The 27,902-nt window shown below is 39.2% G+C and overlaps 1 protein-coding gene across 3 annotated transcripts in view; it reads left to right on the forward strand.

Moving 5' to 3' along the window:
- Window positions 1-17,644, forward strand: part of PDE7B (phosphodiesterase 7B) — a 276,538-nt gene extending 258,894 nt beyond the window's left edge. For all 3 annotated transcript variants that reach the window (XM_036221959.1, XM_036221960.1, XM_016165846.2), the window contains 5 exons: window positions 260-351; window positions 3,653-3,797; window positions 5,752-5,848; window positions 9,928-10,008; window positions 13,948-17,644. In XM_036221959.1, the coding sequence (XP_036077852.1) occupies window positions 260-351; window positions 3,653-3,797; window positions 5,752-5,848; window positions 9,928-10,008; window positions 13,948-14,183 (651 nt within the window). In that variant the 3' untranslated portion in view covers window positions 14,184-17,644. The remainder of the gene's footprint in view (window positions 1-259; window positions 352-3,652; window positions 3,798-5,751; window positions 5,849-9,927; window positions 10,009-13,947) is intronic.
- Window positions 17,645-27,902: the final 10,258 nt, after the last annotated feature.

Raw genomic sequence — 27,902 nt, forward strand, 5'->3', positions numbered from 1 at the left:
AATGATGCTGGCAGGAGACCCTCACCCCCCCCCCCCCGCACTAGAGGGTCAGTGAGGGCCCTGCCACTATCCCGCCATCATTAGAGCCTTGAGAATAGGCCCTATGGATGTTTTATTTTGTGTTTCCTTTCTGGTTTGCCTCTCTGTCATCAGGTGCGCACTGGACAGAGGAAAAACACTGGCCTCAGTTAAGCTGTGTTCAGCATAATAGATCAGTATCTAGCTTCTCTCTCATTCATAGCTTTGATTTTCTTTCTAGAATATGTCTGTGCTAGAGAATCACCACTGGCGGTCCACAATTGGCATGCTTCGAGAATCAAGGCTTCTTGCTCACTTGCCAACGGAAATGACGTAAGTGGAGTAGAGATGAAACATACTGATGGCCTCACATTAGAGATAAGCTGCTTTCTCTAGGCACACCTGAGACCCCCTGGGTTAGTGGCGGAGAGCCAGCTGGTTGTTCTTCCTGCCTAAACTCGGTATTGTCTGTCAGAGGAGGTTCGGTGTCAGTTACTGCAACCCAGAAACCAGAATCTCCTGAGCTTTGAAAGGGCCTTGAATCGTCCATGGCCTAATGTCAGGAAAAGGAGAGTAAACAGTTCTCTGCTTTCACACTCTTTGGCCTCAACACTCTGCTCTGCCAATTTTCTGTCTTTTATGTTAACAAAATTGTCCTCCCATGTAGTCCCAAATAATAAATATTTATCGAGAAGGAACACAGGAATTCTCAAGCTAGATTTAAGACTAGCTCAATAAAGTTTGTTTGGTAATTGCCAGTCTTAGCAAAACAAGAAGTTAGAAATTCTTTTCTAAAATGTCTTTAGTCAAGTAACAAATTCTTGCTGAATTTGCCTCAGCAATTTTTTCACCATTAATTTACCTATGTCTTTTGCATTTTAAACAGAAGGGGATATACTAGTTTCCTGGTCTGCTGTTTGTTAGCCTAGGTATTTAGGCCGAGTCCTACTAATCCAAGGCCATTGCCTCATTGTCTACATGGTCCCAAGTTAGGTGCTGTGCTGTCTTCCAAGGCCAACACAAATTCCGATCCATTTAATTAGAATGCACAGAACCCGAAGTAACTAGAAAAGAACAAGTAAATAGATCCATGTACCCTTGTTTCTGAAGGGCACAGAGTTTAAGGTCAATGGCCAAGTTGTGTGTCTCCATAGTGTAGGCAGCATTCTCTGGGCTCATCGGTTTATTCCTGGCCCTCTGATACTATCTCATGCTGTTTCCTAGAACCCAGAGGAAGGTGGAATTTGTAGAAGGAACTTCAGTTCTGATAACTTTTCCCACCAAGAACTAAATAAAATCAATTTTCATGCATGAAATAAAAACTCATGCCTTTTATTAGAACAATGATTGGCAAAAATTGAAAGAATTTAAAAAAAAAAAAGCTAGAGCAAGGAATTAAGCAATAAGAAGAAAAGAGGAGGTAAGTGGCAGGGTCCGCTAAAGAAAGAAAGGAGAATGGAAGGAAGAGAGTGAAAACAAGAAAGAACCAAACAAAAGAGCAAAAAGGAGAGAAGAACCCGGGACAAGACTTAGCCACGTAAAACCTGCATTAATCTTCCTTGTTGCTCAATTAGTATTCATTTCCTAACATACTCCTACTCATCCCCATGGATTCCAAATAAAAGTATCATATATTTTATATCTTTGTGGGACAGTGTTATAAATTGCTTTTGCTAGAAGAATAACTATTATGTAATTATATATATGAAAGGATTTTATAATGAAAGTTATTATCATCATAATCATCATGATTATTCCTTCTATCCTCATGCAAATGCTTTAAAATAATTTTTCTAACTTTAAAAGTAAAGCAAATTAACTGTTAAAACTAAGGAAAATTCAGAAAAGTATTAGTTTAACAAGATATTTTTCAAATTATGGATTGTGCTGTATTAAACGTTAAGACTTTCTTTTATCAGAAGACATCATAAAGAAAGTGGGAAGACAAGCCACAGCGTGGGGAAAGGTATTTGTAACATATAACTGACAAAGGATCATTATTGAAAAATATTTTAAAACTCTTTGAATCAATAAGCGAAAGAAAGACAACCCAATGGAATAATAGGTAAAAACTAGATTCCACAAAATTCCACAAAAGAGGAAGTATAAATCACCAATAAACACATAAAATATGCCCAACCTCATTAACAATCAAGGAAATTCATATTAAAACCATAACGAGTTACCCGATCTACTTCTCAGATTGACCCCCAAAAAATGTAAAAAGAATATAAGCAATGAGAACCTCATCTATTACTGCTTGGAGTGTAAATTTATACAACTGTTTTTGGAAATAACTGGAAATATCTAGGAAAATGAAAATGAATATATTCTGTGATCCATTCATTTTATTTCTGGATATAGGCCCTAGCAAAACTTTTGCACACGAGTAACTGGAGGTATATAAAAGTGGATACTATGGCATTTTTTTCTTAGTTGTCAAAAACTAGAAACAACTCAAGTGACCGTAGAATGGAAAAACACATTGTAGTATATTCCTATAATACAATACAATATAATAAAGAAAATGGATGAACTACAGCTCATACACCAACCGATAACTCAAAAATACAATGTTAAGAAGCAAGTCACAAACTAATACCATGTAACTTAAAGTTCAACAGCAGTTAAAATTAAACCGTATTATTTAGACATGCACATATAGGTAGTAAAATTATTATAAGTAACAAGGAAATTACTTTTAAAAGATCAATAGAGTAGGTACTTCAGGGATTGGGGTAAGAGGGTTGTGATGGGAGATACAATGGGGACCTTCTAGGGTACAGGGAGGCAATGTTCTTTTTTGGGGGGCCAGGCAATATTTTACTTGAGTGATGATTGCAAGATGTTTATATTGATTCAGCAAACAGTAAATGTGTGTTCTTAAGTACTCTACTTAAATATGTTTAATTTTAAAGGTGAACTTTAGAAATAGTTATGGATCTTTCCTTCCATTGATTACTTTCTATATGTGAGGTAAATTGTGAGGTAAAGCTCTAATTTGCTTTATTTCCCCAAAATATCCCATTTCCCTATACCATTTGTTGACTAATATATTGCTTGCCTACTGGTTTGTAACGATACTTTAATTAACCACTATTATTTTTTTTTTATGTTCCAGTATCTCCTTCTGGCCTGTTTTTTTCCATTGATGGATCTTTCCATCCCCAAATATCAGTCACTATCATCATCTTCCTTATTGCTACCATTATTATACCCTTTTCTTTCCTCATGCAAATCTTCGTGTTTCAGCTGGTTTGAACACTGTAACAGCACAACCAAAACACCTGTGACTCAGTCTTTTTTCCATTCTCCTCAAAGCATACATTTCTAGTTGGCTTTCAGTTTTTCCACCCATAGGAAGCATGGGAATGAATAAACTACGAGAACTTTGTTCACCTGAGGTTTCAATCACGCTACACAGTTCGTGGCATATCTTCTGTCCAAAGACAGAAGCGATGATGGGTGAGAGAACCACTCTTGTACTGTGAGGGGCAGGGACTCTGTGTATTGAACAGTAACAGAGGCAGAAATGAGCGTACAAGCCACTTGGTGATGACAGAATCGATCGCCCTCCACAAAAGGACTTACTTTGTGTGTGTGTGTGTTTTCTCTTTCATTCTGGTGGATGCAGACAGGATATTGAGCAGCAGCTGGGCTCCTTGATCTTGGCAACAGACATCAACAGGCAGAATGAATTTTTGACCAGATTGAAAGCTCACCTCCACAATAAAGATTTAAGACTGGAGGACGTACACGACAGGCACTTTATGCTTCAGGTAAACAATAACCAAAAAAAAAAAAAAAAAAAAAAGCCATTATCCTCGCTGGGTGAAAACACCCAGGGACATGATCAATAATTGTAGCACATTTGGGAAGTGAGTATCTCCCATGACATAAGTTAGAGCAGTGACCTACTTTATTAAAAGCTTTGAGACACATGAAATTTTTAAGTGGGTTCCAAGCAAGCAAACTCTGGGTTTCGTGTCAGTAATTTAATTATATCTCATTGTTCTTTGTTTTGGTAACTGCTTCACCACAAAGTAGTCCCACTAGGCAGTCACATACAGTAAGAATCTCCCACATTTTGTGCCTCGATGTAAAACTGGCCACTGTGCTACCTGTGTAAATTTAAAAGGCTATTTCTATAACACAAAAGTATGTTAACTATGGTGCAAATAAAAAATGGGGAAACGAGTGGCCTTTCTTTGCCTAAAAACTATTTAATCAAACCCTGCTTTACTTTCTTTTACTACCTAAACTCATATTTTCATGTGAGGCTCAAACAAGGTTAGTCTTACCATTTTTAGGCACCAATAAATCAATTATTTCAACTGAATGAATTGAATTATATCAAGCCCAACCCTGTCTGTTTCATCCTGTGGCAAGAAGCCATTTGCAACATGAGAGCAAGAGGAGGAGTAGACTCCAGAAGGAGAACTTCTGACCTGGTATCCAAATCAGATCCTTTTTCTTGATCTTCCATTTTCTCCTGTCTTTCTTCTTTCTTTTTGGCACAAAAGACTGAATGGACTCATCTAAACAGGCCCGCTTTAGCGGGGGAGATGGAGCTGAAGGTGGCAGACTGAATGATCATCTTTTCTGCTCTATGCCTTCATGCTGCCCTCTAGCTGTTCAAAGTGCCCCATCCTTCCCAGTAAATATTCTCCTCTGGGCTCAAGCAAGCACTCTATCTCCGTCCTTTCTTCCGAAACTAGTGTTCTAGTCCCTGAGTAGCACAAAGATGAACCAGGTGTCTGATATTAGAGACTGGAGCCAAACTGTGAGTAGCTGAAAGACCTGGCCTCAACACTTGCATTTCAAAAGGAAAGCTTGCTAACATAAATGAACCCCTAAGGGCAGAACTCAGAGGGTACTTTTTCACCTTACCTACTCCAACACATTCTGGTGCCCCCATTAACCAGGAAAAAAACAACCAAATTTGCAACTTAATATAACCCAGGCTCTCCCAGACCCCAGCACTGCTAGCAGTTCTGTGACCCCAAGGAACAGAGTCAAAATAAAGAAAGAGACACGGCTAGTGAGCAGGGCGTACCACAGGAACCCATCTGGGAAGCGGTCTCTCTGCAGCTGGTATTTAAGGGGGAGAATCTACTTCTCTTGGAATTCAAGATAACCCTTCTAGGGTCAACATCACAGGCAAAGCTGGCATCTCCTTATCCGGACCAGTGTGAGGCAAGCCAAGAGGCCTTGATTTAGCTCTCCTAGCTTTTATATGACTTAGTTCACTGGCTGGCAGTCTGAGCTTGCTTACACACACAGACACGGGCATATAAATGCAAACACACATAATTTAAGTGATGTATGGAGTTGGTCAAGTCAGCCACTGTGAGACTGAGATCCAAGTGATCTCACTTGGGCCGGACTGGGGCCCCGGCAGCCTCCCTGCCCCGAGGGGCGGTACAGCAGAGGAAGCCAGGCTGCGGCTTTCCTTGGCTTGCCCACCCCAGTTCTCCTTCAGAAAGCTCCGTGTCCTTGGACGGTGGTTCTTCTCTCCTTCTCACCGCTATAAAGTGGGAGTTCTGAATGAAGGTTTTGTGGAGAGGGGTAGAAGTGCTGTTTCCTGAAGAGACACGTCAGGGAGGCCCCGTGTGAACACAGGCCTGGTCCCATGAGGCACGCCGGTGGGTCAGACAACCTCTTGGGCTTGGGGCGCATTTGCTGCTCAAGGATCACCCTCTGACAATCTCTCCCTGCCCTGTCCCTTCTCAGATTGCCTTGAAGTGTGCTGACATTTGCAATCCTTGTAGAATCTGGGAGATGAGCAAGCAGTGGAGTGAAAGAGTCTGTGAAGAGTTCTACAGGCAAGGTTAGTAGGTGACCCGACAGCTGCCTTTTCGCTGCCCCTCCTCCTCGGAGGCATTCGTCCTAATAAAACAGGAAATGGCTAATCTATCACGGCATGTGTTCTTTTATCAACTCTTATTATCCTAACCTTTCTCTTTAGCTCTCTTGCAAACTCTCCATCCCTTTTTGGGATATTATTTAAAAAATAAATAACATTGACTTACTACAGAAACAGGTAGTAATGAGGTGCAATAAAAGTGAGTGAAAATGAGATATATTTTTTTTAATGGCTTTCCTCCGTGGATATAAAAATGTGAGGGACAGTTTGATTTTTACTCTGACCTTCACTTTAATGAGCTGAGCGCAGCCGAAAGGTTAAATGCCATTTGGGGTCAATATTTTCCCCTCTGACAGAAGGACTTAATTCCTTTCGTATTCCTTCTCCTCACTTTCTTAAATAAAGTTAATAACGAAATAGAGCACAGCTGACCAAGAATTGAGTTCATCCTCTCAAACGGATACAGCGAAAAAGACAAATGGCCCCAAATTAGGGTATAATTTTTAAGAGAGTAACCTCATTCAGTGCTCAGGATGTTTGTTCAGGCACAACAGTGCTCTGATGTTAGTGACAGGATCAGGCTTGAGAGGTTGAGAACAAATAAAGCTTGAAGTGTCCCACATACCAGTTCTGCGGGGAGGTCAAGTAGCAACAGGGAGCCTTTTGGAGAAGACTCCATCGAAAGATGTGTCAGTGGCATTGTGATGGTCCCTAAGAAGACAAAGCAGAATGGATTGGGTTCACGTGAGGACAGAAGACTCTGCTCACCATCTCTTGCGCTTAAAGGAAAAGAGTTCACGTAGATCCCACAATTCTATGTAATTTCACTTCAACTGAGTGTGAGTGGTTAGAAATCAAAAGATCAGTTCTAGCTTCCCACTGAGGGGAAAAGAAAAAAGAAAAAAAAAGGAAAAAGGTATGAAATTGGAGCAGGGAGGTTTTAGATTAGATAAGATAAAATACTTCATTTACTGTGTGATATAGAAAATATTGAAATAGCACAGTGGCAGAGAAAAGATTCTACTCTGTCCCTCTTGGTTTTATCTCAGTCACGTGCCCCGACCTTGCATTTGCTTATCTTGCATCCTTATTTGGATTCTGAGCTACTCAGGGGCCATGTCTTGCTGTCAGAAACCAAGTAGATAGTAAAGTTCACAGTCAGTGAATCAAAGTTCCAAGTAAGACAGTGCAATGGGATAAACCAAGAAAAATCTGTAAGATTTCATTGCAAAATTGGGTTATCGTCCTCCTAATAGATGCATGTGCAGCATTATAAGATGGAACAACCTAGAACATTTATAACTCTGATTACTAAAGTTGTGAGCTTCCGTGTACTTTTCTCTGGCATGTCACCTGATAGAAAAAGAATAATAAAGAAGTTATATCGGGTCCTTGTTTTTTAATAGCATTATAGTCTAGCAGAAGTTCAGCCTGTTTATGAGGGGAAGACCAGACTCTCTGGTTATCCAAACTGCCTGTCCTTCATGCTGAAGTAATATTTTAAAAATTCTATAATCACAACTTGTATCATTTTGAGTGATCTTATTTTGGCTTTCACCTTAGGATTTGGGCTTCTACAGACTGCTAAAAGTCCCGGCCAAGTATCTTTACTGATTCATGATGTTGAGCAAAGAAAAACCCTTAAAAGCAAGGTTGAGGACAAAGGAGGGAAAAGAAGATGAGATCCCATGAATTAGGGAAACATTGTTAAATTCCAAGAACAGAGATTAGGATTCTACACATCATTCTTCCTCCCTCCTCTCAATGCCTTAAAGAAGCAGAATCTCTGTTCTGTTGTAACTACAGATTGGTATGTTGTCAATCAACCAAGATTCCCAAGAGTTTTTATTGAACATCTACTTTCAGTCTTGTCTACTCCTCAGTAAAACTGTGATTTCCCTCGTGTACCAAGCCCCATTGGGGATGTCATGAAGGATACAAAGAAATATAGGTAATGTTTCATAACCTCAAAATACTAAGCAGAAGTTCCTGGAGGAGAGAAATTATGCAATTTTCCTCCTTGTATTCTCTATATGGATTAACAAAGTGTCTGAAATATGTAGTGCTTTATACATATATGTTGCATAAATAAGTGAATAAATGGTCTGATTAAAGACCTCTCATGGTGAAGGTCACAGGAGATCTGGGGCTGAGGAAGGTAGAATCTGAGCTGGGTGTTGAAGGATGTGTACTGTACTATACTTTCCAATCAGATAGTCACAAGGCACATGTAGCTAGTTAAATTTAAATTAATTAAAATTATATTACGTTAAAATTTTTGTTTCTCAGTTTTATTAATCATATTTCAAGAGGCTATTATAGTAGGCGGTGCAGAGAACATTTCCATCACTGCAGAAAATCCCACAGGACAGTGCTGGTTGGCATAGAAAGGGGTGGAAATGGACAAAGACACTAAGGTGGGACCATACCCCTGCCTCACAGACCAACGTGGTCCATAGAAAGTAAGAATGAGAGGATTTATGGAGGTCCATATACACCAGGCTAAAGTAAAGAACATGGCAATAGGAGTCATCTTAGACTATGCGATTAGGGCAACATATATAACTGAAGTGGAAGAAATAACAATGGAAGAAAACTAAGAATAAAAAATTAAGAATAAGTTATTAAGAAATCAGACTAGAGTCAGGAAAAGTAGGGAATAAAGATCTTCCAAGAGAGGAATAAACAGGATTTGATGACTCACCAAGGAGGATGAAGGAAGAATAAAAATCAAAGATGATTCCTCCAAAATGTCAAGATTGACCGAAAAACTACTTTTAACAGAAACCTGGAGATGAAGAGTGGAATCGGCTTTTAGAGAATTCATTTTAATATTAAATGGTGTCATGCCCTGCCCTCAGAGGCCCTTCCCTGAATTCCTCAGGTTAAACCAGGGTTACCTCCTCACCTCATTCTTGAGAATCAGTAGAGCACAAGACAGCATGGGAGGCATGGCTACAGTCTTAGAGGAGAAGATGGAAATGTGGCATCTCTGAGGTTCTAACTCACTGGTTAAGGGCAGACTCTCTGGAGCCGGATTTCCTAGGTGGGAAGCCAGGCTCTCCTCTTTACTGACAGTGTGACCTTGGGTTAATTTATTTTCCTTCCCTTTGTCTCAATTTCCTTATCTGTAAAATGAGGATGATAGTGGAGTTGTTATGAAGATTAAATTAATTAGCATAAGTAAAATGTTCAGAACAGTGCCTAGCACATAGTAAGCATATTATATTTTTATCTTCTCTAGTTTAGAGTACATTCACAACTGTGAATCCAGCAAATGTTTCTGAGAACCAGCTTATCTGCTGATTAACCAGACTGTTTTTCCCAGTGCAAAATTACGCACGATTTTTCACCCTCAGGAAGAATCAATAAAGTATTTTGACAAAGTTTTGCATGATGCATTTCTCCTTTGGTCTTCCAGCTGACAAAAGCATTCAAAAAATATCATTCTGACCCTTATACTTTTTTTAACTTTCAGTTAACATTAGGTAAAATTCTAATAAGTCAAAATGAAAGATATCAGACCCTTATTTCTGATCAATTTTGTAGCTGCAGACTGAGATGCTCTTCAAACAAGATCATCTGGTCCCTCTCCCCGATTTCCTACCTACTTATTATTATTCCTGGTTTTTCAGGTAAAATCGGACTAGGGTCAGGAAGCATAAAAGGAAGGGAAGAAGTATATAGATAATCTGTTTTCTTAACCTGTAACTTAAAGCCAGAACTTCCATTTTATATTAGGAAATTGCTCATTAGTTGTGTTCTTGTTTTTATAGATCTTGTTCAAAAGTTTATTTTAGTCTTAGAGCACCGCTATTTACAATGAGCCTATTATAAATGGTCACTGACACTCTGATATTTTAAATTTTCATGGAAGCTACCAGAGCAAGGCAGAGCAAATCGACACTAAAGTTTTCCTAATGATAACAAGGCAGGGAACAGTAATTCCCAGAAAAACTACTTCCAACTAGATCATTACAACTATCAACCCCCATTTTTGTAAGTTCTAGATTGCCAACGTGTTTCTTCTTCTTTCCTCTTAGGTGATCTTGAACAGAAATTTGAACTGGAAATCAGTCCTCTTTGTAATCAGCAGAAAGACTCAATCCCTAGTATACAAATTGGTAAGTTGAATTCAATTTTAATTCTAAAAAAATAGTTTTTGCACCTCTGCCAAGAATCACAAAGAAAAGATCTACTACACGGAGCTTTTGAAAGATCCAAACTGAAGTTTTAATCAATGCTCCTGTGAGTGGCTGAGTCCAAATAAACATTCTAAGTCTGACCCATCTGCTAGATAATTAACAATTGAAGAGTTATGAAAAATAGGGTAAAGTCTTTGTTATTGACCCTTAACTAACCTGTGTTAACTTTGTAGTTCAGAGACAAATCAAAACCAAATAGAGTAGAAGGGAAGTAATAAGAATTAAGTATTTGCTCACACTTGCTTTAGAATTTAAAGGGAGGGAAACCAGCAAAAATGGCCTTTAGGACCCTTCCAATTTGAGTTCCTACCCTTCATCTCCAATATGTAATCCCAAGGGTCCAGACCCCAGACTCATGTCCTACTAGCCATGCTACTCCTTGTGTTCTGGGATTTCATGCTTCTCTACTCTCCTTCAAAACTTATTTTCAGTCTCATTCTGTTAGGACCATCCTGTCAAGTGTCAATTGCAATAAACTGTTAAAACTCTGATGTTAATGCATCTAAAATAATCATTACTCTATTTAAGTTCTGCATAAGATCATTAAGCAAATCAAACTGTGGAAATTTTAGGCACCTTAGTGGGGGAAATATTTTCGGCCCAGTAAGAATTTCTATCACTCCTTAAACACTCTACCAAGTCTATCGATATTTAATGCAGATTTTCCTTTTCCTTGCAGTTCTCTCCAATTAAAACCAAACTCAGAACTTTTAACTCTTTTACTTATAAGCTATGGCCTTGACGTGTACTAGTTCATGTGTTTCCCTAGTTCCCACAGAACTCAGACAGCTTAATGCATTAGCAGTGCTTCAAGACTCAAGGCTTAATGTCTTGACATTGGGAGGGAAGAGGGCACCCAAAAAGATAAACTAAAAATTAAGAAAACCAGAGCAAGTTAGAATGATATGCTTACAGTCGCTGAGGACCAGATCTAATCCACAGTCCCACAAAAGAGTCATAAACTCTTCCTAAGGAAAAAGGGACAAAACGAATCTAGTTACAAAGATCTGAATGGCGTATACAAACATTAAAACAGATATGTTGGAATTATGAGATTATTCGTTGTCCTTTTTTTCCCCAAACGGCCCTTAATATTGTTCTGTTTTTTTACAATTAAACTGATTCCTCCACCCAGAAAAGGAAAATGGTGAGTGCATGATTTAAAAAAAAAAAAAAAAAAATTGAACCCAGAAAGAATCCAGGGCAGATGAAGCTACAGAATTGCTGGGGAGGAAGTGGGTAGCAGCATCAACAGAAAGGCTGCCTCAGCCTCCCCGATCCAGCTCCCTCGTGTCGCGTTGCTTTGGTTGCAGAGGTTCTGCAGATGTGATACAGAAGAAATAGACCCTAACCCAAACCCTAATCCTGGGATCCAGTTTCTTAAACTCTGGCCAGAAAGAAATTTGCCAGGCCCCGGTGAAAGACATTTTGAACCGCCAAAGAAAAACATTCACGTTGTTATGCACACAACCTGGATTTGCAAGACAGACCTGATTTCAGAGATTCTGTCCTGTTGTCATGAGAACACACTTATTTTGTCATATCATATGTCCTGATTTTCAGCTCAGGCAAATGTGGTTACCATAGATACATGTTTTTAAAATGGGATGGGGACTGAGTGACTAAGAAAATCCTATGGATGCTGCACCGGCACACCAATAATAAAGAGAAAGAGAAGGTGATCGATTATAAAACGATTCCTAGTAAATAAACCTTTCTCTGTCTCTGTTTCATATCTCCCAAGTCTGTAGGTTCAGGGTTCAGAGGTGTGGTGTGCAGCACTAGATCAGACTAACCTGGAAAAATCCCAACAGATAAACAGAGCCTAATGGGAGCTGCGGCTTCAGCCTCCCAGACAAAGATTTTTCTAGTGGGCCCTAAGTAACGCAGCGATTTACTGTCCTGATTCCTCTGGGACTGAAAATATTCCCTCTTTTTTTTCCTCTCCCAGTTCACAATGAGAATTTCCTGAGTGCCATCTCAGGTTTAGATCTGATTTTCTGTTTAAGTTATTCATATTTACCCAAGTGGAAATGGGATTTTTTTTATCTGCCCCCACCTCACTCCACCCCTTTCCTCCTCTCTTTCCATCAAACCATCAAACTGCATTTTAAGAAGATATTAAATTGAATGAATATCAAATTGATGAAATCTATAGAAAGATGAGGCTAAAGAGGCTTTCCTCCAATTCTTGTTTACTCTGAGGCCACCACCTCTCCCTCCCTCCATTCCCACCCTTCCAGGGGAACATTATCTTGGCAATCAGCCCATCGCTTGAGTAGCAGAGGGAGGTTGGTCCACCTCACTGGGCACCGATGAAGCAGATTTCTAAATCTGACCATGCAGAAGCCTTCTTCCTTCATTTGAAAAATTGCCTCATGGTGTCTAATCAGACTTTGAAACGGTTTTCCTATCTGCTGTAAGAGGTCTTTATATAGGACAAATAGAAATATGGAGGTTCAATTCCAGAGTTACTTCAGGAAGAAAACGAGTTGATTTTTAAGCACTAGATTTTTAAATTTTGGATGTGTAGCTTTTTTCATAATTAAAGTAAATTTGATAAATATTCACACCCTCAAATTTAGAATAGTATAGTTTTTCAAGCTAACTTTTTTGATATCTAATATCTCTCTTAAGATGAAAGGTATTAGAAATTAGATATAGAGATTGTGAAGGTGAAGAAAATTCAAGAATAGCAAGCAAAAAGATTCAAGAATGAAATCCTGACTTGCTGACGCCCTACATAGACTTATTAAAATACAGACACAAAGTTGCTGGCTTAACTTTCTTCCTCAAGTTCGGGTTATATAAAATAATCTCATAATATTTAAATTGTATTTTACCCAAGACAAGATAATGCAAAAATAGAAATGTACAATAACATTTTGTGTTGCTACCTCCTTTTCCCATCTCCACAGCATCCTCAAGGCCAAGTGTCTGCTCTTTGTCCAATAAAAAGATAATCAAATCAAGCCTATAATTCACACACCTGTATACATACAGGACAAGTTGGTGGAAGATTTTGTTATGCTGAAAAACACTTGCTTTTCCTCCCCACACCTGCATTTCAAGAAAATACAATAAAACTAAATATGTCCAAGTTTGTGGTGATTCTAATAATTCCAGCCTAGACTGAAAATTATTTTTGTTTCACTAATCATGTTCAATATGGGATGCACATTGGCAGTGAAACATGATTAGAAAGCAACAAGTCTAAAATTAAGGGAATGGACATGCAAAGAACTCTAATATCAAACAATCTTACCTAGTCATTAAAGCAGGACTTTTATGTAGATAAAAACCTGTACTGAAAATGAACTTTTACTCACCTATACTTAGTTATGTCACATAATTGAAAGAAAGTTAGACAAAACTATGAAACTATAATCCTGAGAAAATACCCTACAGGTTAAATGTAAGATTCCTTCAGATGGTCTAAATCGATGAGGTGCCTCTTCTGACGTCATTTTCCTTTTTCTGCCCTGCTCAATTCTAGCACAGACTTTCATTTACTTGTTTGTTTATATGTCTTTTTCTGTCTACAAATAATAGCCAATATTCATTGAGTGTTTAGCATGTGCCAGGAGCTTTCTAAGCATTCCACACGTGTTAAGTCATTTCATTGTCATCACGACACCCTTCTTAGCTCCTTTATACAGAAGAGTAAATCGAGGCACAGAGTGGTTAAGTGCCAAGCCCAAGGTGACATATATTACGCTCCTCAGATGAGGGTGGGGACCACATCTTGCTTGCCTTCATACCCATGGGCTGTGTACACAGTGGGGCCCCATCGTGTTTGTGAGGGAGAAGCAGGTTCTACTTCCCTTGTGGTGATTAGTTTGGTCTTGCCCGTTTTAGGTTTCATGACCTACATAGTGGAGCCACTCTTCCGGGAATGGGCCCGCTTCACCGGAAACAGCACCCTGTCTGAGAACATGCTAAGCCATCTCGCACACAACAAAGCCCAGTGGAAGAGCCTGTTGCCCAAACAGCACAGAAGCAGCAGTGGTGGCAGTGGCGGCGGCAGCCCAGACCACACAGACCACGGGACTGAGAACGAGGAGCAGACTGTGACGGAGGACGTCGCCCCCTAGAGCCAGCCGGGCCCGCCCCCTGCTCTGCACACTGAGACAACAGGAACCTCCTTGCGCAGAGGCCTCCCGAGAGGGCAGCTCTGAGAGGTTCTTGCTGAAAAACCCAGGCATTCTCTGGGTTTTTTTTCTTGGGGCTCTTTGGAATACCATCTTCTTCCTATTTACCTGCGTACCCCTTTTTTTTTTCCAAGTGTACAGAAGCCATTCGTCACCTCGGCATTAGCTGCCGAAATGAGCAACTCCATTCAGCAACATGGGAGCTGATTCCAGGGGCAGGCCTGCCCCTTTAGGAGAGAACACTGGAAGTAAGAAAGAGGTGCTTCTGCCATGTCCCGCAAGGGCACTGGGTCACATCGTGACAGGCAGCAGCTCCTACATCCAGAGCATTTTAGCATTTGCCATCTGTCTGCTGATCTGCATGACAAAAACACCAGCATATTTGGAACTCCAAGGATACTGGTCTTTCGTGCAAGAGCACAAATGAGAACGTGAGAGAAAGTACTTTCTATTTTAATAATAATTATTATAAAATAATAATAAATCTTTTTAACTTTTATATTTTATGCACTAGACAATGGATCTAAAACTTTGGACTAAGATTACTCAGTGTACCCAAACTTGGACTAGGGGTTTATTGTTTTGTTACTGACTTCATGCCACTTTGGGTCAAGATTTGGCATCTTCTCAATTTAAGAAACCACGTTTCCTATTCGATCCTAGGAGAAGGTGCTGTACAGCTCATTCCTTTGCACCATTAGCCAATCTGTCTTTTATCAATTACTCGTTTTCAGTGACATGTTTATATTCACACATGTACATTTTCTGTAAATACCAAGCGCTACTGATTCCCATGCCAAAATACATGAGTATTATGGGATTGCTACCTGTATAAACAATGGCACTGTGAACAGAATACTGTTAGTTTTAATACAAGAGAATGCATTTGTAAATACGGTATAGAGTTTATTAATATACTATTGTTTGCAGATAAAGGCCTTAACTTTAAAATTTTTTCATCTTCTGAAAGCTGCCCGACTTAAATCCTCACAGATGTCCTTCCAAACTGCCTTTCCATGTCCATCTTTATGCTTTCCAGCCAAGGTCACAAACCAAAACTGAATAAAGTCTTCGAGGAAATATTTTGGAAACTTCACATGCATTCCGCTGGAGACCATACTGTTTAATCGTTGGCAGCAGGCATCGTTTCCTCAGATTAACGAGATCCTCCAGCAAGCCCGAAGTCACTTTTCAACGCAGCGATGTTGCACATTCTGTTTTCAACAAACCAGCTGATAAGCTTGTGTTTATGTGACTCTTGTCATGGAACGTGATGGTGTGTCAACCTCGCAGGAGACATAGCAGGTCTCACAAACCTTCTATGACCCTGTCATCGAACCATCAGGGAATTCCCTGCTCCCCTACCACACTTTCATCTGTTATGGCTACAGTACCAAAGCACCTTTGGTTTATGGTTGGCGTGCATTTCTTTGGTGTTAATAGTACTGGATTTTTCTTTTTCCTTAATTTTGTGCAAATAACTACCCAACTGTTTAGCTGAAGTTAACATTATTTAAGAAACTATATTTGAGTTTTCGGACAGAATTTACCTTCCTGGTAGGTCATTGTGCTTAATTATGGCTCTAGTTAGCAGAGTCACCTTGGATTTGGGTGCCATTTTTTTCTGCAGACACTTGGCCGTAGAATCAATTTGTTGCAGCATTCTTCTCTAGTCAACTAAACTGTGTGCGTTGAACCTTTCCTTTACAAGTTCTAGCACAATTAATGTTAGATGAAAATTGGCAATCCCCTTTTCTTTTAACCTTATGTAATGGGGTAGTGGAAGAATGATGATATGATCATTTCTGCCACTATCAAGCCATTTCACAAGCTGATAGAATGACAGCTAATTTTCATTTCCTAATTATAACTGTTTGGTTTTTTTTTTCTCCTAACACAAATGAAATCTTAGAAACTTGACTGGATCGTAATACGTTCCTATAGAGAGACAGAGGCTTGCAGAGCTAAGGTTTAGGGGGAATTTTGGAAAGTTGGTTATATTTGCATTAAAGTTGAAGAGATTGTCAGATGGTACTAAAGAAAGTGTGAAAACCTCATGAAATGGGTTGATGGTAAGTTGAAATTGTTGGTAGGGGTAAGAAGGGAAGTTGTGAAAACACTAACTTTTTTTTTTTCTGTAATAACTATGAACTGACATGATTCTTTATTGCTTTAATACTCTGAAGCTCTCAGCTTAGTAGGGCCCCAAAAGAGAATATGCTGAATGTATTCCTGCTTTCAAACCTCACTTATTTTGGTTTGGCGATATAGAGAGGGCCTCTAAGTAGTCTATTCTTAATGTACATGAGATCAAATCGAGGAAAGCAATTATTGGGAATGATACAGTAGAAATAAGAAATAAACTGCTATTTTAGCTCTACCTTGACTTTAGAAAATGGACTGTTTAAATTATATTTATATTGTAACTTAAATAAATAATATTGGGGCATTTTTAGTAGTTCCAAGTTTATAGGATAAAAGTGTTTATTACAATTAGGTCTTAAAGAAGAACTCGCAGATAAAACTACCAAATAACCGATGGTTAAGCCTATGAAGCAGCTACTAGTACAAGAGAAATCTGAAGTAAAATGAGACATGATGCATAAACTAGATGCATTTGTGTCTTCCTTTCAACCTTCTGAAGATTTCTTGAGTTCCTCATATTTTGGCAAAAAATAAGAGAGAATGTGAAAACTTTTTTTTCTTGCCTACTACTAGTGGGTCTCTTGCAATATTTCAATAGGAGTCCAATTACTAGTTAAGACACAACTGGTGGGTCATCCATGGACTTCACCTTCCTATTCTTCTTCTCCTAGTCTGTGGATCATTAATAGCTGGCTTATCGAGTTTAAATCTTTCATTGCTTGTGAAGAAAGGAGTCAAAGGGCTATTTTTAGTAAGCAAAGTTAAAATCAAATTAAGAAAGAGAGAGAAAAATCACTGCCAGGCCTGATAAGCAAATCCTGCTTTTCCTTTTAACAGCATCCGTGAATAATGGAAACCTTGTTCATGAAACCCTGACCTACCCATAACTCCCTGCTAGGCTGAGTAAAACTCCAGCTCTGTTTCTACCTGCTTACGGCTTCCCACAAAGGGACCTGGAGAATGTCTTGCAACAGTCTCCAGATTGCGCTTCCTAAAAAACAGTCTTGTTTTGTCACTTTTTCTCGTGTAGAATCAGATCTGTTCACTGATTTGAAAATTGGTTATGAGCTTGTATCTCATTGTATTTCTTATGCTTTGTTCTTTCAAGCAAATCCTTAAAATTGTGTTGTTTTGTGTACACGTGTGAGGTTTGGGGAAAAAAAAAAAAACACCTTGTGGGTTTTTGCTCAAAATGTGGCCTAAATATCCATTGGCATGTTTAGATAAACAATTAAAATAAAGATAATTTCTTAAAAATATAACATGAAAATATCCTGACTCTCACCAAGTAACATGTTACCAGCTATCTAATCAGTTCAATAAATAGGACTCCCCTGCCCAGGAAAGGAAACTTTCAAGAAAAAGAGCACAGACGAAGACATATCCCATGTGACTCCTTCTACTAGGGGCTGCAGAACTTGCCCCGCCCATTGAGGCTTCACTTGCCAGTTAGTCCCCAGTCGGGGAGAGAAGGCCACCATGCAGTTTTACCGTTCCCCCTGAGTCCCGATGTTTTTCTGGTTCACATTTGTCAAACTCATATATGAAAGAGAATGAGGTACATGAAAACACAGCAGACTCAATTCCAGAATTACGTGTTCAAGATGTGTTCTGGCACATCAAGATTGGAAGCCACCAAGAACGATAGAACAGTTCTGACAGGACAGCTGAGTGTCCTAAATTCATCTGGAAATAGAGGAGAAAAACAAACACCACCCTTGTTTCCCAGAAACAGCTTTCTATCTTCATGTATTCTCCCCATATCCATTTTATTAAGATTTGTGTTCCGAATCTCACTGATTCCTTAACGCCTCCCATGTCAGAAGGCAAAGCCTGTTTCCCTTCACGCACATTCTATATTACAAAATCAAAATCAAAAGTGAGACCCCAGTTGTGTTCGAAGTAAAGGTCAGACATGACTTTCAGATGCGTCTGGGAACTTAGCTGAAACGTCGTCAGATGGGCCACAAATACTGGCTGAGGATCTACTATGTGCCGGAGGTTGTGCTGGATACTTGGGATAGAAAAAGACCCAGCGTTTCCAGAAGCACTCAGACGTCTTTTGGAGACTGGCCTTACCAGACAATGCTTCCTAGAGAATTCACAAGAACGTCCGTGCAGGCCCAACTGCATCTCAAGCTCTCTCCTGCAGTACTGCATAACAGAATCAGATAAGCTTTGGAGACCAGAGTGGGTCCCAATCTTGATTCTGTCACTAACTTTTTCTGTGACTTCAGAGAAGTTAACTGAACCTTTATAAAATTATTTCCAGACCATGATATCTTTATTGTATTGTTGGGACAACTGAAAGAGATTGCATACAAAAAGCACCAAGCACTTGGTCTGGTACATGGTAGGCTTTCAAGAAATGCAAATTCTCTCCTGTTAAATTACAAGAAGATTGGCAAATAGTTAGTCACACATGGATGAGAATGTGGAGAATATATGGGGGGATATGTAGTAAAGAAATGCCAATTTTACATGAGGAAGTCAAACTATCATTTTTACATTTTTTAAACAGATTGGTTAATTTACATACTTATTTATTTGCACGGTTGAGTGAAAGGATTAGGCCTTCAATTTGTTGCTCAAATGGAAGCTCTGCCTCAGCTACAGCCTACTTTTCTGTTTAGTCCTTTATATTCTTGAAAAGAAGATAGTGTATCTTTTGCTTGCAATTCTGTCAGAAATTTCTGTAAAGGAAACAGCTCCTCGAAACAAAAAGAGTCATTTATCTCCCTGCACCTATGCCACCAAAGCCCTAATTCTGACAGGCGATGACTCTGGTCCTGTGTTAGGTCCTGAAAGTTTCCTTGACTTTCTTAGGCTCCACAGGAAAAGTCTGTGTTGGTGCCTCTAGGATGCACATGGCTCACACCACACATTTCCAAACATGTCCTCAGCTACTGCTAGGGCAGGACAGAAAGCAAAGGCACCTCTTAACACTGTCGGAGAAGGGAAAAGACTCAGTCCTCCTCTATGGGAATATAATGGGCAAATATTTGAGTAATGAATAAATGAGGAGCTTTTATCTACAAAACAGTCAGTGATGAGCTTGCTTTCTACCCCCACCTCCCACCCCACTGTCCCAATTAAGCCAGAGAGAGTATTGGGAAAGTTTTAAGTTTTAGCTGATATGGTTTAGAGATGCATGATCATCTTGTCTTTGTCATCTAAGCAATGATGTATCTTTGATTCAATTGCCTGAAATGCTTTAAATTCTAGTATTGTAACGGCTGGTTTCTTTTCTTTAGTAGTTGTTTCCCTTTTAAGGAAGCAATGTAGTAAAGTTTTAAAAGTGTGGACTTTGGAGTCAAAAGGAGCAGAATTCAAATCCCTTATTATCAGTTGCTGTTTAACCCTAGGTGGTTAATTTAATCTTTCTGAGCCTCCATTTCCTCATATATGAAATGAGAGTGACACATACCTCCCAGAGTGGCTGTGAGGTCAACATTCGAGAACATACATTAAACATATAGCACACACGAGAAACATATAGATTTCTAGCAGAAAGGGGACACTCAACAAATGTAAATTCCTACATAATTCAAAGAAAAATGTGCAAAGTGGGAGTTGGGATACGTCTTTTGCTTTCTTTAAGTTGTACAATTTTTGTGCAAAAGGATACTCAAGCCCCATTAATACACATTGAGCATGATCATATCTACAGGTGACCAGCCTGACCACAAAATAATCCTTACAGTATGGACAAAATATTATAAAAATCTATTATAGAAGAAGACAGTGTTCCTGGGGAACTAAAGACGCATGAGTAGAAACAGGGAAAACGAAGAACTGCCTTGCTTAAAAATGGGCATGCCAAAAGATGTTTGTTAAGAATTCCATGAAGATAAAAAAAAATGGCTTCATAGCCCAAGAAGTTTGAAAACAATGGAATAAACACAGAGGCTTCTCTCCTGCATGCTTCTGAGAGCCTCCCCTATGCTGATGGACAGTTTCAACAAGATGGTGTGAATAATATCATTTATTTGGATCTAATTTTGGTGTTGTCGAAGCCTTCTTCAACAGCACCAGCACAGAATGATCTCCCCATTTATCATTTATTATTTTGTCTCCCCATTGAGCATTCGCCTCAGAATTGTTAATGATCATTAGTTATTTGTTATTATTGACAGATGTGTTAGTGCTCTGCCCAACTTCAGAAGTAATATCACATCGTAGCTAATTTGTCTGAGTCTGCGGCTTGATTTTACTACTTACTACTTACCAAGTATCTTACGTTGGGTAAGTTTCTAAATGTTTTGTGCCTCAGCTTATTTATTAGTAAAATGATAATTTAAAAAATCACCTATTTTATAGAGGTCCTGAAGAGTGAAAGAATTTGGGCATATAAAGCATTTTGAGTGGTGCCTGGCACAAAAAAGACAGTAAGTGTTGGCAAAAACCATCTTCTCCCTTGCCCCCCATCACCCTCTCAAACCTGATCTATGAGCTCTCTGATAACTAGAATAACTATCTTTTTAAAATATAATCTCCACAGTGTAGTACAGAAGGTACTAAATATGTCTTGAATGAAAGAATATACTTTTGATTGATAAATCGAAAATCAGATCAGAATGATAGGTAACATTTAAATACAAAAAAACTAACAATAAATATCCCAAATGATTTCAATGCAGCTGTTGTTTGTCATGTAAGCTCATTTCTATCTAGTAGACATATTGTTTCTAGGAACATGATTTAGGACGATAACAAGTTTTCTCCCAGTTTATGAACCTAGTTTTCTGAGCGGTGAGAACAAAAATAATTCCTCTGAAGGAATGGATGTCCTAAGACCTCTAGGTTTTTTCCCATCCAACTGTTAACGAAGCCTATGGAAAAGACCACAAAATGTCTTCCTTTACGGGGCAAATAAAAGTCCCCTGTTTTAATGCACCACAATCCTAGAAAAGATAGAGACAAATTCCAATCCTCGTCTTTAAAAAGGAACATGGGAATAGCAGATGATTCTCCTATTTTATCTTCGTTTGTAAGTGTTTAAGTTTACATGTCACCAACTCCTTCTCTTTTTCCCAGGAAGCAATTACATGTGCCTTTTAAAGCTGTCAGCAAAGTAAGCCTAATAGAACAAAATGTAGGGTCAATTTCAGCAGTTATTTATTTCTTCCTGCTTCCTGCTGTTATATTTTTGTTTAGAACTTTCTAACAGGAGAGTCAGACTTTATATGTCATTGGACTTTGACGCTTTCAAAGGACTTTCATCCATATATGAAGAAAAATAACTTATAAATGAAAACAAAGTATTGATAGTGTCATAGAGCAAAAATGAGAAGTATATTCTATAACTATAGACAAATTTTCAAGGGTTAACCTGACTGGCCTGTCACTGCCCAGAAAGGGAAGTCTGGGGCACCAGAGCCAACTTCTGAGCAGGATAAAATGAGAAGGACTTCCAATATAGCAGGCAGACCACCGAACAAGGGCCTCGTACCCGGGTCTCAGTCTTCTGAGAGTTTAGGTATGTATGAGTTTCATGGAAAAGTGCTGAGGGATTGAGGGAGGAGGGGAGGAAAACTGAATTGAATATCTAAAATGTCTACTGCATGTTAATAAAGTTTTATTTAGGCTATCAAATAAATGACAGAGCAAACAATTACCAGATTGTTTTTTCTTTGTCATATTCAGAGCTAAGCATTTGAGGGACACAAATTTTTTTTAGACACGGTTGTTAAAGGCTCTGACTAGATGTCAACTATGTCATTAAACCATCCATACAAATCAAATCGCTTGTAAAATGTGATTGCTGAGGCTTAATTTTATTTCAGAAACAGAACTAATACAGCCTATTTTACAAATTAGCCATGAGGATTATCCTATGTATGTGGAGTGCTCTACAATGTTTTGCATATTATTGACACTTAGTAAACAGTTGTTTTTCTCCACCGAGAGCAGTGGTGGTGCAATGTTCCATTTGCTGCAAGAGAGTATTCAGTTCTTCTATCTCAAATGAGACTGTCAGTGGAGATAAGAGGCAAGGAGGAGAAATAACAGGGAGTAATGACTTTCATTAACATGCAGGGAAAATCAGCATTTGAGGAAGAATAACCGAGATAAAACAAAATTGCTACCCCCTTGTGTATTAGTTTCCGAGGGCGGCTGTAACAAAGTACCACGAACTGGGTGGCTTACAACAAGTGAAATTCATTCTCTCACAGTTCTGGAAGCCAGAGTCTGAAATCACGGTGTCAGCAGAGCCAAGCTCCCTCTGAAGGCTCTAGGGAAGAATCCTCTCTTTTTTTCTTTTAATTAAGTTTATAGGGGTAACATTTATTAATACAATCATATAATTTTCAGGTGTACATTATCATTTGACATCTGTATATTCTATTATGTGTTCACCACCCAAAGTCCAGTTTTCTTCAGCTGCCAACTGTAATTGAAAATATATAAAATTATTTTTTTTAAAAAAAGAAGAAACAGCTCTTAGAATTTAAGAACTTGCTAGAAAATATTTTTTTTCCTGAAAGTGACCTTGCTGTCCAGAAGCCTCCCGGCTTTCCTGGAATTTTTATGTAGAATTCCAGAGAGATCAGTGAAGATTTTCAAATCCAACCACAACTTCTCTGACATTATATGCAGAGGCCTTAGTCCTTCTAGAATCGCGGGATATATAATCCACTAGTCTCACAAAATAAAAGGGTTACATAGTAATGCTACTACTAAACGACAAGCAGCAATTTCAACCAGAGTGTAATTTTCAAACTGAGACCCAAATTGGTAATCATTATACTGAAACACACACGTATTGTTATACTAGTGCATTGGATTGGTCCAAGAAAAATTTGAAGTAAAATAGAGAATATCTTGGTTTGGCTGGTTACTAAAACTTCTCAATGATTTTTTTACAAAAAAGAATTCAATATTTGAGATGTTACTCTCCCCCCTCCCCTCTCCCACTCCCAATACTAATACAATTAACCATCAGCGATCTACCAGGCCAGTGACTTCCAGTGGGAGTCGATAGAAAAGTAGGGTGGGGGGAGTGGTTACAGGCAGATCGCCTGACCTGGAATTCTAGCTTAGCCACTTACTAGCTATTTATCCCTTGGCTGGTTTCTTAATCTCTTTGTGCCTCTGTTACGTCAATGGAGTAATAATGGTACCTCTCGTGGGGTTGTTCTGAGGATCAAATAAGTTAGAACAGTGCCAGTCACATACTAACAGCTTGATAAATTTTTAAATTTTTAAATGGCGATATGAACAGAAAACATAAAAACATCCTTTCCTTACTTTTCACCTTGCTTAGAGCTCAAGGAAAGAGAGTCACTGTACACAATATTTTCGGTATGTGTTTCTGTATGGCCCATGTGCGCTCAGAAATGTTTTTGCTGAGCAGGATCTGACAGGCAGGAACACTGGGGGCTCCAGGTGGCTCTAGGTCCCAGATGCCGCTGCCCCAACCCCCTCGACCTCGTGCTGAGACCCCATCCCACCCACCCACTCCCTCTGGCTCAGGTCGCTGAACTAGCTCCTGGCTATGTAGGAGCTGTGATTGCCGTTTTATGTAACTTGTCCACAGTCACACAGCTCAAACATGAAGTAGGTTATTACAAAACTCCCACATTCAACAGAAACAAACATCGAAAAGCTGGCTGTAACACTGAGGAAGGGAAGGCGAGTGAGGGAAGAAGCCGCGCAAAATGCAGAGGTAAGGGTTGCTTCTCCACTATCAGTACCATTCACAGTAATCTATTCATAAGAGGACCAGAAAATGGTCCAAACTGGGATAGGTCTGAAAGTGAAAGAGGAGGCTGTTCGCAGTTATGTTGGGGACAGTACCCTATTGATTGAGCACTCCTTACATACAGGGACTGTATTACATGTTGGGGATAAAGAGGCCAAAAATGGAGTTTCTTCCATACAAGGCTAAAGTTTAGGTGGGGAAAGAAGATATTTACTAAAAAGAAACACACCATGAAGCAGCTAAATAAAGGAGCAATGACAATAAGTAGGTGATTATTAAAAGCTGAGAAAGTTTTCTTTAAAACTTTCTAACCTGGTCTGTATCTTTATAGTTATTAAATCTTACAATTGTATTGTCCAATACCTTCACAGACGGAGATCGATTGCTCCTCATAGCTCCCTGGAGAGGTTGGCAAGGCAGAAAGACATCATCTCTCTTTCTCACATGTGAAACAGCAGAATCCAAGAAGATGGATTCTCCAGCCAGCATCCCTGCTAGAGGTGGGTGCAGTGGAGACAGAGGCCAGGTGCTCTGATTCAGGGTTAATGCCCTCTGTTACAGTAGTCAATGCAGAGAGGTCTACATGGTCTCCAGAATTCTGAGAACAAGAGTGAAGTGTTTGGAGCAAACTTATTGAGTTTGGCTAGAAAACAACTTAAGTAGATATGGGAGATTATGTTAAAATTCCCAGTTTAGGCAGAGGTGAAATTCTGAAGTCTTGAGTACTAGGCTAAAATTATGAACTGCAAGCTCCTGAAAAATGTGGGCCAAGGACATTATGTATGTAAAGTCACATCTTAAGAAGACTCACCTTGGAGCAGCCAAGCAGGAAGAAACTAGAAACAGGCTGTAGTACTTCCACATGGAGTTCTGTGCTGTAGGTTGGAATAGAGATGTCAAATCTTGAAGTACAAAGGATTATATGGCTCACTAGATGGGAAGAGAGAAGGAGGATGAGCTGTGTTACTACAGGAATGGAATAGAGGTCTTTTTACACCAGAACATGTAGATATACTGCATCCTTTTTCATTGTTGCATAGTATTCTACTATATGTTTGATCTCACCCACCCTTTTGTCAACTTTAAACAGTCCAATTACAAGTTAAAGACTTGTTCTTGTGCATCCTCGCCTTATAAGTAAATATCAGAGGAAGATGTTTTTAAAAAACATGCTTTTGCTCCCATGGGAAGTGTTGCAAGGTTACTGACATAGCTTCGGAGTTGATGTTCCCAAGATACCATCTTCTCAGGGACTGTCTGATTCATCTCTTCAAGCCCAGAGTAAATCACAACGTCCAACAGACAAAAGGGCCTCCAAAAACTATCAGCTTAATGTAACCTCAGCAAAATAGTTATAGAAGCCTTAAGCAAAGCTATCAAAAGGAGACAGAGTACAAAGAATGGGACTACCCAGGATTTCCAGGAGGGGCAGACCATGACATGGACAGAGTGGCCTGTAAACCAACACCTGGGAGCAGGAATGTATGTAACTCCAGCACCTCTTTCAACTATCTCCTGCTTGACCATGCTCCTTCCATCACAATTTGTCCACACCGGTAAAACAGGTCAATATCTAAGCTGCTTAGAACAGAGTCATAAAAGTTCCTAGGAATAAATAAGGCAAACTTCCAGTGTCTTGGTGAGATGGGGGCAAAAGCACAACATTTGGAAGAGTCGCAAACAAGAACCAACAGCAAAGGAAAACTGAGCCCTCCCCGTCTTAACAAAAACCCTCTGCTTCCAGTGGCTTACTTATTCCTCTTAAAGTTCTGAGTCTAATTCCCTCATTCTTCTCCTGCTTGGCTTCTCCAGTTCTCACCTTATGCTCTTCTCTGATTTTTCCTCCATTTCCTATGATGTTTAAAATGCCCATTTTTTTTCATCTCAAGAACTCTGACATCTCAATACTGCAATTATTTATTTTCCAAACACATAAAAACATGGAGAGGAAGAATAATCATCAGAGGTTTGCGTGATTTACAAAAGGGAGAATGAGAAAGAATTGTCTCCTAAAGCAAACTCAAGGGGACTCAAGGCCCAGCCTTAGATCAAATAATTAAAATGTTAGGGAATCATAATATCTTAACAAAACATAACCAGAAATAATTTGGGCATTGAAACAGCATAAAATTTACCTTCCCCCAAGATATTTCTCTCTTTGTGCACATTTTATGATAGTTGGCACCAATTAATCGAGGCTGTAAAAAAATACTAGAATCACATCATTTAAAAACCTCCCCAAAAGATTCTATATCTCTATATGCACTTATGAAATCCTGACTGCAGTCTGACTCCCATCTTAAAAGTGTCTCAGAAATTTCTCATCTTCCAATATTCAGATGACATTTCTATGCTTATGTGACATGGAGTCTGTAACTTTTGCCACTTGGGGCCACTATTTTTTTTCCTTTGTACACCCTTATTCACATCGTACTCTCCTGATTTTTCTCCCTACATCTTTTAGGCTTTCCTCTGTAGGCAACCACCTTGATTTGTCTGGAACTTCCCCAGTTTCAGCACTAAAAGTGCCAGGTCCTGAGAAACCCCTCACTCCAGGGCAAACTGGAATAGTTGGTGATCTGAGTCTTAAGTTTTCTCTGAAGGTTTTGTGTCTCCCACCCACTGCTAAATATCAGTGTCCCAGGGGCTCCACCTTTTCCTTCTGACCCTTTCACCCTATAAAGTCTCCTTTGTGACCTCATTCAACTCAAGACTTTAAAAGCCATTGATATATTTGTATGATAATTATCAAATCCATATCTTCTCCAAACCCAAACTACCTGTATAGCCGAATGAATCAAAACAGAACCCATCTCCACAAAACTGGCTTCTTACTTTCTATCTTGGTAAATAACCAACAATGTCCATCACCTAGTCTGCCAAACCAAAACAAATCTCCAAGTCTTTCGTAATTCCTCCTTCTCTCTCACCCTTATTGAGTCTCCCTTCTAGATACTCATCTCAACTCCCCAACCTCTATCTCCACTTCTCATACACAGCTTTTATTCAGTCTTCATCATTCCCCACCTGAAATATTATAATTCACTTTTGCCAATCTTGTAGTCTTTCTAAAATGCTAATCTAATTAACCTTTTTGCAATCATTTAACGGTTCATCCTGTAGCTTTTCAGAGTAAGTTCAACCCTTTAGTTTAGACACCAAGATCCTCATGATCTGACCCCTGCAGACCTCTGTAGCCTTCTCTCACCCATTATTCCACCTCCAGGCTTGGGTCCAATCCTCCCAAACACCTGCAGGTCTCAGAAGCCAACACACTATTTCCCACCGATGAGCCTTCCACACTGCCCTTCCCTCCATTAGAAACACTCATTTCCAACACTCTGGACTTTTCCAGTTTGGATAATGATACTTCTGTCTGATTTGGCTGTCCCCATTGGACAACCATAGCATCCTTTAGCACAGCATGTATTACTCAGTATTCTTATCATTGCTTATATGTATGTTTTAATCAACTTGAGAATATAATTCATGTTATTTGGTCTTGTGAATCCAACACCTCATACAACAGTGATCACTAAAAACTTCTTAAATTAAAAAATGAATAAATAGGCAAATGATTTAATACCCGGAAACCAGATGGGATGGCTGCGAATGGGTTCATGAGCTTTATTTTTTAAAGTTGATAGTTCCACATTTTCCAACATTTTAAAAGCTAGAGAAGTCGCCAGGGTAGTGAGAATGAAAGCAAGGTTCCCGCTGATCAGAAAAGTTTTGTGAAGGTACTTAGTTTAAAATATCTACAAATTTATAAATGCGTTGTCGATTTTCACAAAAACCTGTTCGATAAATAA

The sequence above is a fragment of the Rousettus aegyptiacus genome, unplaced genomic scaffold, assembly GCF_014176215.1.
Source record: "Rousettus aegyptiacus isolate mRouAeg1 unplaced genomic scaffold, mRouAeg1.p scaffold_m13_p_1, whole genome shotgun sequence".
NCBI lineage: Eukaryota > Metazoa > Chordata > Mammalia > Chiroptera > Pteropodidae > Rousettus > Rousettus aegyptiacus.